This window comes from Lotus japonicus, chromosome 2 (genome assembly GCF_012489685.1).
Source record: "Lotus japonicus ecotype B-129 chromosome 2, LjGifu_v1.2".
Lineage (NCBI taxonomy): Eukaryota > Viridiplantae > Streptophyta > Magnoliopsida > Fabales > Fabaceae > Lotus > Lotus japonicus.
In genome coordinates this window covers 28,875,286-28,887,523 of record NC_080042.1, presented here as the reverse complement: position 1 = coordinate 28,887,523, position 12,238 = coordinate 28,875,286, and the positions used below count along the sequence as shown (strand labels likewise).

The 12,238-nt window shown below is 42.6% G+C and overlaps 1 protein-coding gene across 1 annotated transcript; it reads right to left on the bottom strand.

The window, feature by feature from the left end:
* Positions 1-1,026: 1,026 nt before the first annotated feature.
* On the bottom strand, positions 1,027-2,024 carry LOC130735330 (protein MAIN-LIKE 1-like). Its single transcript, XM_057587376.1, has 2 exons — positions 1,497-2,024; positions 1,027-1,396 (listed from the first exon to the last, which is right to left on the bottom strand). Exons 1-2 carry the CDS (start codon positions 1,881-1,883, stop codon positions 1,316-1,318), a joined length of 468 nt encoding a protein of 155 aa, XP_057443359.1. The 5' UTR covers positions 1,884-2,024; the 3' UTR covers positions 1,027-1,315.
* Positions 2,025-12,238: the final 10,214 nt, after the last annotated feature.

Below are 12,238 nucleotides of genomic sequence, written 5' to 3'. Positions count from 1 at the left end.
TTCTTCATCTTCCTGTCTATTGTGTCTTGCCTCTTCTTCTTACTCCTCATTCTACACAATGGAACAAGACCCAAATCCATTCCTCCGCCATTGCAAAGGTCAAAGCAACAACTCTGGCAGCTCTCGTCCTCTCATTCCTGGCCCGGCTGGCGCCATCCAGGCTGCCATGTATGCCCTTAGATCCACCCCTAACACACCACTCATTCCGACCCAGGAAATCGTGAGGCGTGTGCTAGATCATGGATCAACCGAAACCGATCCTGATTTCAACTCACATGCTTGGCTATCAGCCCTCCAAGAGTGGGGAATAGCCACTCCGCTGGGCTCTCTGACAGCGAACGTTGAGAGGGTGGAGAATGTTGTTGCTGTTATCAAATCTTGCACTCCCAATGGGTTTGGAGATGCGAAAGTTACCCTCAAGGTATGTCTTGTCCTTGCTTTTGTAAGGCCTTGTTTTTGGTCCCCCTTGACTAACCGTTCTTATTTACTTCTCAAACGATTTCAAAAATTTAGGACCCCACGGGTGCTGTTGATGCTAGCATCCATCGCAAGGCCTTTACTCACAGTGAATTTGCGAATGACATAACTGTTGGATCTGTTCTCGTTCTCCAAAAGGTCTGAAACCTAAACATGAAACTTGCTTCATTTTTTGGACAGATAAGCATGGTTTAATTAAAGTATACATTTCACTTGCAGGTTGCTGTGTTTGCACCTAGATAAACTGTTTGTTATCTTAATATAACATTGCCCAACCTAGTGAAGGTATTCCCAAAAGATTGCGGACCCCATGACTTCATCGATATCACAGAGGAATAATTTTGTTTTCGGTGTTGCTTATGTTTAATTTGGTTGTGTAACCGTTTAACTTATTGTCATGGATTACTACATGCTTTGAATTATTTATATGTTGTCGTTGTTTCTGTTTTTTTCATTATAAGAGTCATAATATTAAGACTAAAAATATAACACATGTAAATAAAACGAGGCAAGAGTCATAACATAACATAAAAAGTCCTAATATATACATAATAATGGATCCCACATAACAAGTGTAATAAAATCACTCTCCCCGACCCCGCCCCCTGCGACCTCTGGGTCCACGAGCTCGACCTCCACGAACACCCTCTCCAGGATCACCCTCTCCACGAGCTCTGCCTCCACGAGCTCCGCCTCCACGGGGTCTGCCTCCACGAGCTCTGCCTCCACGAGCTCTGCCTCCCGCAGCTGCGGCTCCTCGAATAGCAGAAAAGGCAACTCCCTGGGTACCAACGAAGGAACTCCGTCGAAAGAGATCGAGCGCCCTCTCCGTGAGGATTCAGGGCTGTGTCCTTGGAGCAAGAGCACCTGGCACCTCCAGGGACTGCTCCAACAACTCCACACCCCTACGTATGGCAGACTGCATAAAAATAATATACAAAAATAATTTCATTAACAAAAATCACAATTGAATGAATAAAAATAATATACAAGTTTGGAAGTTTAGAATCCAAACTTACCACGGCACTAAGCTCCTCCCTCCTATCCTCAGGGATGATGAACACATGGGACACTCTGCTATACCACCTCATGTAACCCTCCACCGCCTCTCCCGGATATGTAGCAGGTATCCCCTGAGGGCGGAGGTGCGGCTCAAACTCAGCATAGGCAGCATCTGTGGTCTCAGCAAGGGACCCCGTCGTCTGGATCTCAGAGGGGTGTCGAGGGATGTCCTGTATGAAGCCAAACTGGCGCATAACCCGCTCTGGTAGATGTCGGCTCACAGACCGGCCGTAAGGTGTCCTGATGTAGCCGGAATAGAGGGCCCTGGGATCCCGCGGTCGAACATCTCGATGGTCCTCAAAAGGGGTCCATGTGATATCATCCACTGTAAGCTCATCGAGCATGACTCGTCTCTCATCGAGTCCGGAATGCGCGATCCGAGACGTGGACCACCGCTGTGCCCTAGGCTGGTCCTGTGTGTAGCCGGGGACCTCCGTCCTGATAATGACGCTGCTGGATATGTACTCATACGCCCATGACAGCAAGAGGGAGGTGAACCCACCGATCTGCGCTGTCTTCCTGCGGGAAGCACGACTCAGCTGTTCATACAACGATGCCAGCGCAATCGCACCCCACGCGTACTCCGACACGCGACTGAGGTCCTCAAGCATCCCGATCCAGTAGACAGTAGTGTGGTAACCACCACTCTTGCTGGCAAAGAAGGTGGCACCAAGCTTGTAACACCCCGTTTTTAATTAAAATAATGTTGGTATTTTATTTTAATTAAGATTATATTGCATGGTGGTTTAATAGGTGATATAATAATACTTTAATGAAATAAAATATTTTTTTTGTGATGATGGGTGTGTTTTATGAAATGGAAGAGAGCTAGGGGGTGAAAGTTAGGATTAAAAATAGAGACAAGGACTAGGAGAGATTTTAGAATTTTTAGTTTAGCCCTTGAGGAATTAGGTTTAGATGGTTTAATAAGGATGGGGAAGCAGCTAAAGAAAAAAAAAAAAAAAAGAAGAGGACGCGTGAAAGAAGGAGAAAAAAAAAAGAAGAAGGCTGTGCGTGAAGTAGCAGGAAGAGAGGGAGAGCGGATTGGCTTCGGAGAATTCGATCGGGAACGGGGAGCTGCACTCAATCCAAAGGTAAGGGTGGGATTTTGAGTTTCTAATGGAATTATGGTGAATGATATTAGGGATTTGGGAGATGTAGAATTGTTTCTATTAATGATGTTCTGGAAATCTGATTTGAAATCCATTGATTTTGGGATTTTCTTTTGTGTGATTGAACGGGGTGAGGGCAGAACCATAGTATGCTAGGAGTTTTGGGTTGAGGTTCCCTTTTAATTTTCTTTATGATCACGCACATAAGGACTGTTAGGTAGCATGCTTGTTAGGTTTTGTGTCTTGTTTGATGAGAAACAACTTTAATCACTTATTTTGGAACATAAAACAGACTGGTCATTTTCCTGGTATGAACCGTGACTTTCGAAGCCTTTTAGAGCCTGTTTAGAGTGCTCGAATAATGTTGCGTTGAACTGAGAAAGTGTAGGCCTTTGAAAGAGCTTTCAGGAATGATATGGTACATAATTTTTGGTTGATAGACGAGGTCTGTAAGTTCAGTTTAGTAAACCATGTTTTTCTGCGCTCTGTATCTGCTATCTCTGCCAGTGAACTTCAACGTGATTTTTCACCTTGTTAATGTGCCCAGAAAATTCTTTGATGAACTAGAAAGTGGTAGAGTTTTCTGTTAGCTTTTCAAATTGAGGTCATTTGTAATTTTTGAACAAGTAACGAATCCTGTAGGTTATCTCTACTGAAATATGTTTCTGCTGTGAGCGTAATTCCTGAACTGCTATATGATTTATGCACGGATTTGATGATGCTGTGCTGCTGTCCAAAATTTCCTGGGCTGGACAGTACACTTCGAGACCTGTTTTCTCCCAGTTAGAGTGCTCAAATGAAGATGTGATCAACTAAGAAATTGTAGGACTTTAAGTTAGCTTTCTAGGCATATAAAAACACATGATTTTTGGTTCAGTAACGAATTCAGGAGACCGCTTTTAGTGGCTGGTGTTCCTGCTGTTTTTCCAGATTACGGAAATTCTGATTGTTTTGGAAATATAATTAGATTTAGCTTACAAGTTGTATGAAAGTTAATGTCTTTATGTGCCATGTATTAGCTATGAGGATGATGCATGTGGCTGAACACCTTTAGCATCAAATCCATAATTTATTTACCAGATGTGATAGCTTCTTCCATGATTGCATGCTTAAGTGAGTTGTTTCATTGATTTGGTGCCAAAATCGCCTAAGATGTCAGGGTAATTGTATAGTTGATAAAAATGCATGTGTGCTGAATTGTGTTGTTTTAAGCGATGTTAGTGATGTAGTGATATAGGCGCAATGCCTCATGTTGAAGTGATGATTATGAGATGTATACGTCCTTTTGAGTCGCATAGCATCTGCATACTCTGTGATGGCCTGTATTGGCGATTTGTGATGAAGGCTTATGCCTTGTGCCTCCAATAATTGGCAATTAGTGATGAGGGCTGAAGCCCTGTTGGTACCACATACATATGCATAGTCGTTGTTGTGTTCGAATTGTATCCGAGTCGATGACGTTATTTGTGACTGTTTTAGTAACTGAGCTATATGAATATTAAAAGAAGTGGTGTGGCATTAATCTAGCATATTTATTCCCATCCTTATATTTATGATACTCGATATCTCACCCCTTCTGTTTGAATGTTACCCTTGTTGGTAACGTGCAGGTAATCAGGAGGAGTAGTCTATAGCCTTTATTTCGAGTATGAGTCCTTGCTCTGATACGTAGCACTCGGGGGGGGAAATGGACGCTTGTTTTCCTTCTGTTATAATTTGAATTAAGTTGTTATTTGAGAAGTTGTTTCTGTTTTAAGTTGTGGGCAAGATACTATGTTTTCTTTAAGTTTTAAAGACATTGGATTCACTGCATAACTATTTGTCAAAGTGAACTAGTTCAAAGACTAATTAACTGTCACAAGAGCATTTAAGTTTATTTATGAGTTCATCTCAAAGTTTATGTGCTATGTATCTTTTACAAGAGCATTATGTTAATGTTTTAAGTGATTATGTAATGCCTCATGAGTGTTAAAAATTTTATCACTCTGATATTTGCAATACATATGCCGTTTAGATTTGGGGTGTTACAAAGCTGGTTTACCAGCCAGATCCTAGCAGCATCCTCATAGCGTCCCTCTACAATGAAATGAATTAAGTTAACAGTTATTAATAATACGCTAAAAATAAATACAACTTAATAAAGTAATGATTAAGACATACCATCCATAGCAGACGTGTACATGGTCTTCAGAGTAATGAACCGAATATTCTGGCCACCCGCCGCCTCAAACTCAACCAGATAATCAGCAACAGATCCTCCCAGGAGCTGGGCGCAGAGCGCTGCAACCTCATCTCGCTCCCCTCTGCCCGGAGTGTAGAACCTCGACCCTGTGGGAAGATGGAGAAGAGCCGACACATCGTCCAGGGTGATAGTCATCTCCCCGAACGGCATGTGAAAGCTACTCGTCTCCTCATGCCATCTCTCAACAAGGGCCAGTATGACAGCTGGGTCTGTCTCCGGTAACCCGCACCAAGGCAGGTGATACAAACCCGTCTGCTGCAGCAGCTGTCGCACATGTGTATGGGCCTCTGAATCACCATCACAGGGGAGGTTCCATACCTTCCCCCCAACAGTGGCCACCCTCAATGTCCGACGATCCACGTACCGCGGGTCTGTGCGAAGAAGTGCCTGCCACGTCCAAGGAGCCTTGTGGTCAGGATAATGCGCAAGAAGCGAAAGATCCTCGGGCCCCCCGGGAAACGGTGCCACCCTCTGGATGAGGTCGTCATCCACACCGCCCTCTGGCACCACATCAGCAGCATCAATCTCCTCCTGGAGAATAAGAGTCTCCTCCTCCTCACCACTGGCCTCAGAAGCAGTCTCAGAAGCAGACTCCTCGCCACTGGGCTCCGACGAATACTTCTCGCCAGATGTCTCCTCAAGAGGTAACTCAACCATCGGAGAGACCGGAGTAGGATGAGGCTAAGGCTCAGCCGGAGTACCTGACGGAGTTGTAGCAGATGGACCACCTGACGGAGCTGTAGCAGACGGACACGGAGACGGAGCCCCGGCCGGAGTAGCAGACGGAGACAGAGACAGGGCCGAAGCCTCAACTGCCTGACTAGCTGCTCGATGGTCGCCGCGCCGCGTAGAAGCATGCAAGCGCTCGTGGCGATCCTCTGCATCATCGACTGTAGAAGATCGAGACCTCTTCCTCCCGCCCTTCATTCTCCTATGAAAAGCAAACAAATTTAACATCAAATTACAACTTGAACAACTTTAACAGTTACAACTTGTACAAACATATCTCATATAGCAACAAACATCTCTCATATAGAAACAAACATCTCTCATATAGCATCAACACCCTTTCTAATTTGTCAATCTAGATAACTAAAATGCAACATTAAGGAAGTTCCCTAGTTCTAATAAGCGGATACCATCAACACCCTTTCCCAGTGTCATGACACTAAAATATTTGAAAATTTGTACAAAATATTCAGCCCAATAGATGGAGGAAAACTAAAAAAAGCTGGCTTAAACTGGCTTAAACTGGTTTACAATCGGGAAATGTTTTCCCATTACAGAATCGGAAAAACATTTTCCATTACAGAATCGGAAAATGTTTTTCCGATTTTACAGTAACCCAGAAACCAGAATTGGAAATGACCCACTCGTGCCCATGACCGTTTTATGCCATTTCAGTCAATAAAACCTACCTCTAATCAATAATCAACTACCCTAGTGTTCAACATTCACCTAATAATCCATCAACTACCTCTAATCATCAATCAATGTGAGAGAATCAATAAAAATCAAACTTACCTTTTGAATGTAATGGAATGGGAGTTCCGGTGCTTTGAGGAAGCTTTGATGATGATGGGACCGAAGCTTGGAGTGGTGGAACGCAAGTTTGGGAGAGATTTGAAGAGGGAGTGATTTGGGGAGGGAAATGGGTTTTGAAAATTATGTGTTTCAAAACCTATGTGATGCTGTTATATCAATACGAATCGGGAAATGATAAACCGATACGTATCGGAAAATCATTTACCGATATTAATCCGGAGGGTTTCCGGTAATTTCCCCACTTTAAGTGGGGCGGGAAGCCTAAGGGCTGGGGTGTTAAACCCAATTCCCGTTGAGCGAGGGTTATGAGGGGTTGAGAGCGAGAGAGTTAAGAGAAAGGTTGAGAGCTAGGGTTGGGAAACGAATGAAATTTTAGGGAAAATAAAATGAAAATTTTAATGGGAAAGCACGTGGGGGCGGTTAACAACCGCCGCAGAAGGAAAAGGAAAAAGAATAATAGCAAAAATATCCATAACTGCCGCTAAGTGTAGTCCAACCGCAGCGAAACGTAGCCAATCTGCGTCAGTCATGAAAACCGCCGCAGAACCGCCGCTAGTTTCATTTTAGTGGCGGTTTCTACAAAACCGCCAGAAACCGCCGCAAGATGACCGCCGCAATTAGCTCATTTTCTTGTAGTGAAGCTTGACTCTGATAAGTCAAAACTAGTTGAAAAGTTTGCAGATATGAGTATAAATGTTTCTGATAACGGCAAAGCTCCAGAAGAAGCTGAGCCAGAGGAAGACTCTCCAGAGGAAGTTGGTCCCTCTGATTCACAGCCTCAGAAGAAGAGCAGAATTGTTGCCTTTCACCCTAAGGAGTTGATTCTGGGAAACAAAGATGAACTAGTCAGAACCAGATCAGCATTCAGACCCTCTGAAGAGACTCTGGTTAGTCTGAAAGGATTGGTGTCCTTAATTGAATCAAAGTCAATTGATGAAGCTCTTTAAGACAAAGACTGGATTCTGGCAATGGAAGAAGAACTAAATCAGTTTTCCAAGAATGATTGTTGGAACCTTGTCAAGAAACCTCAAGGTGCTCACATCATTGGAACCAAATGAGTCTTCAGAAACAAGCTGGATGAAAAAGGAGATGTAGTCAGAAACAAAGCAAGGCTAGTTTCTCAAGGCTACAGTCAGCAAGAAGGAATAGATTATACTGAAACATTTGCTCCGGTAGCAAGATTGGAAGCTATCAGACTGCTGATCTCATTCTCAGTGAATCACAACATAATTCTTCATCAGATGGATGTTAAAAGTTCCTTCCTGAATGGATACATCTCAGAGGAAGTGTATGTGCACCAACCTCCTGGTTTTGAAGATGAGAAGAACCCTGACCATGTTTTCAAATTGAAGAAATCTCTCTATGGTCTGAAGCAAGCTCCCAAAGCATGGTATGAGAGACTTCGCTCATTCCTTCTGGAAAATGAGTATGTAAGGGGTAAAGTAGATACAACTCTCTTTTGCAAAACTTACAAAGATGATATCTTAATTGTGCAAATTTATGTTGACGATAATATATTTGGATCTGCTAATCCATCTGCAAGGAATTTTCTGAGATGATGCAGGCTAAATTTGAAATGAGTATGATGGGAGAACTTAAGTACTTTCTGGGAATACAAGTTGATCAAAAACCAGAAGCAACCTACATCCATCAGAGCAAGTACACAAAGGAACTTCTGAAGAAGTTCAATATGACAGAATCAACGATTGCTAAGACTCCTATGCATCCTACATGCATTCTGTCGTGGTTACTGTGATGCTGATTATGCTGGAGATAGAACTGAAAGGAAAAGTACTTCTGGAAATTGTCAATTTCTAGGAAGTAATTTAGTCTCATGGGCAAGCAAGAGGCAGTCTACTATTGCACTATCCACTGCAGAGGCAGAATATATCTCAGCAGCTATTTGTATTACTCAGATGCTCTACATGAAACATCAATTAGAAGATTATCAAATCCTTGAGAGCAATATCCCAATCTACTGTGACAATATTGCTGCAATCTCACTCAATAAGAATCCAATCTTACATTCAAGGGCAAAACACATTGAGGTAAAGTATCATCTTATTAGAGATTATGTTCAGAAGGGCGTACTTCTTCTGAAGTTTGTTGATACTGACAATCAATGGGCAGATATCTTTACAAAGCCCTTAGCAGAGGATAGATTTAATTTTATACTGAAAAATCTGAATATGGACTTTTGTCCAGTATGAAGATGGATCAAAACCTCTGACTATGATGCTTCCTCATCAGAAGGTGTCTAGTTCAGAAGGTAACTTTGTCAGATGCTAAGTACCCATTGGTGTTTACTCTGAGACAAGACAGCAAACGTGTGTCAGTTTATTCTGATGCCTCGTTCCTTGTGCCCCTCTGGATAATCTGTTGTAATGAGTGTAGATGTGCTTATTCTCCACCGTGTGTTTTGTGTATTAACTGTTCATAGTCATGTCTTTAATTTCTAACCGTTGATTTTACTTTTGCTTTACAACCAACAACAATTACTTTCTAAACCACTACGCACACACGTTCTCCACCACTCTCTATTTTCGCTTCTCTCTCTTAATTGCAAAACCCTTATCTTCTTGTAAAATTCTCTCTCTGTCGTTCATCCTTCTTCTACCCTAACCTCCAACCTTCAACCTTCAATCTTCTTCACAGTGGCAAGATCAGAAAGGGCTGATTCTGCAGAAATGGTTGATTCCGCTGATGGTCCTTCAATCTTCTTCACACACGTCCAGTCTATGAGAAGCTGGTGAAGGAATTCTGGAAGCATGCTGACTGTGATGAGTATCAAGTGGTTTCTTATGTTCTTGGAAAGAGGATCATCATTACTGAGAAATCGATTGCCAGGCTTCTGGGTGCAGAAACCAGTAATGGTTACAGGTTTCAGTTACAAGAATCAAAGGTCAAGACAAAAAAACTAAAGAAATGGTTAACAAGGCGCTGTACTCTATCAGGAAACCAGGTAAAAATGATTGCAAGACAAAGGATCTTCACCCTGATCTGAGGATTTGGCACAAGATCGTATTGAACTGTATCAATCAAAGGCCAAAGGGAAGTTCTCCAGACTACATCAACTTCACTCAGAAGGTGTTGCTTTACTTCATCAAGGAACACACCAAAGTCTGTCTTCCCTACTTTTTGTTTTCTTATCTGAAGGACTGCATTAGAAAATCAAGAACTACTGCTTCACCCAAGTCTGCAATCAAGTATATTCCTTTTGGCAGACTTCTATCTGATTTCTTCATTGAGAGCAAGTTCATTCAGGCTCTGACCAAGGCTGGATGCACTGAAGACCTAACAATTATTGTTGGAGATGTCTTCACCCCTACATCAATGAAGAAGATGAGCCTGATAGTTACAAAAGTTGAAGGTGACTCTACAACCACAAAGTCTGATGTCAGGAAAAGAAGAGTTCCTCTGAAAGACTACCCTCTCTGGTTAAAGGCTGATGATCCAGAGGCAATCATGTACTATCTTGATGATCTGAAGAAGCAAGGTTATGAAATTGTTGTGGACGAGTTCTTCAGAAGTCTACCAGAACCTCCGGACTTTGAGTCTCTGTAGAAGAAGAAGACCAAGAGGAAGCAAGAGGACACCTCTGAAGCAAAGGATCCCTCTGATGGTGATGATGATGATGAACCACCACCTCAGAAGAAGACAAAGAAGGTCAGAATTGCAACCAGAGTCACTCATCTGGAACCAACTCTGGAGCCTACTAGAGCTGCACTTTCTACCAGAGTCACCAGATCTGCAGCCAGAGCTTCATGTAAGTTTGTTGTTCTTTCAGATGAAGATGATTTAAATTTGATTGATGCAATTCTTATTGAATCCAACCCTGATGCTACCATAACCTCACATCTCACCACCAAGGCCTTCATTCTTTCAACCTTCCATTGAGGAAGAACCCCTCTGGAAAATGCTCTAAACTCCCAAGTCCATTAAACCAACCTCACCCATTATACTTCCATACAATCCACAAGCTTCTGAAACACAAGCTCTTGAGACACCAACCAATGCAAAGTCTGACTCTGAGCCAAAACCCTCTGATCACTCAAATCACGAACCCTCTGATAGAGAAATTCTCTCTCTTGCCCCTTTTGTATCCTTTCCTACCAATGTTGCCATTTCCGCTCCATCCAACAACTCTGAGACTACTCGCAAATTCCTTCAAGTTGCAAGTGAAAGGCTCTCAGAAATTGCAGAATATTACCAAACAGTTCCAAGCCCAAACCGTTGTCCTGGACCCAGACCAGAACCTCTGGTTGCTCCTGATTTTCCAAATAAAGCGGTCCCTCTGACTTTAGTACCACCACGTCTTCCTCTTTCTCCTCCTCCTCAAAATGAAAAGTCTGTCTCAAACCAATCTCCAAATCCTGAGACTGAAACTTCTCATCCAAACCCTGAGACCAATACCTCTGCACCTCAAACTCTACAAATTGGTTCTCCTCAGGCTGTCTCTGAAGCTACTAGCAGCAATCATCCTTCCTCACCTGAAACCAACCTCTCAATTGTTCCCTATAACCATCTTGGACCAAACATCCTGCTTGATTGCATCAACTTATTTAATCATGAAGCATCTTTAAGGGTTCGCAATGTGCATTGTCGCACTGACCTCAGTGAGAAACCAGACATGGTTACTAAAGACTGGGATCGTCTATGCACTTGGATGCTTGACCAAATTGCAGTGATGATGGGGTTCCTTACTGCTGAAAGGGATCAAGGAGTTGAAGTTGCTAGCCAGCATTTCAGAAGAAGAGAAGCGCTGAATGAACAGAAGTTAAGAGACTAGCTCTATGCTGCAATTAAAGAAGCAAGAAAGAAGAAAGAGCAAGAAGAAGCGGCAGCAAGATTTGAGGCTAAACAACGTGAAGCTGCAAGGTTGGAAGCTCTGGAACAAGCTGCTAGATTACAAGCTGAAGCTGAGGCTCTTAGAAATCAAGCACTTGGGATCATTCCATTTACTGATATAGCCTCCACCTCTGCTCAAGTTCCTCACTCTGAACAAGGCTTTGCAATTCCATCCTCTGATTCAAATCAGCCAGGATCTTCCAGACTTGATAATATTGAACGACGTCTTGAAACTCAAGAAGCTCTGGTCAAAGATATGGCAGATATGCTTGCAGAGCTTCTCCGCAGAACACCCAAGCCTTAGTTTAGGAACTCTCTTTGTTTTCATTTTATTTTCCTTTTACTCTGATTTTACTATCTTAGTAATTTTTCTTTCGCTCTTTTATTTTATGTTTATCATATTACATTTTGCATTATGTGTTTCCTGCATTCATATGTTATTTGCTTATTTGTTTTATCTATGCTTTTTGCATTCTTAACACAACATATAATTGAAAATGATTTTTATTAATAATTCAACTAGCTTTACATCATTTAAAAAGGAGGATTTTTCCTCAATCTTCTACATTGCCTACGCATCTCTGTCCTATCTAGTTCCAGACGATGCTGCCTATGTTCTAAGTGGACCAAGCTCCGGCGCAGCTCCTGCCTCCCAGGACTCCCCGCCATAGTCTCCAGAGCCGCCTCTGCTGCTCTGATCTCTTCATAAAGGTCCAGCTCCTTCTGGAAGAGTTCTTGCATTTCCTCCACGAATCAAAGGAAACCTTTGAAAATGTTGTCAGTCTCCGGACTCAGACTCATCTCCAGCAGCTGATTGGTCAGCTGGTAGATGCTAGGATCTTTGGATGCCTAACATTTATGAACAAGTCTTCATCAAATGCCTTCTTCCTGAGCTCTTCTAAACAAGCTATGTATGACGCCATTGCTATTTGTATTCTGAAGCAGATGAGTT

What these genes read in the sequence shown, in the direction of transcription:
- LOC130735330 (XM_057587376.1), bottom strand. Translation starts at nt 1,883, where the DNA reads ATGCTCGATGAGCTTACAGTGGATGATATCACATGGACCCCTTTTGAG. An exon ending in GGGAGGAGCTTAGTGCCGTG is followed by an intron (nt 1,397 to 1,496) that starts GTAAGTTTGGAT and finishes ATTTTTATGCAG; the next exon opens with TCTGCCATACGTAGGGGTGT.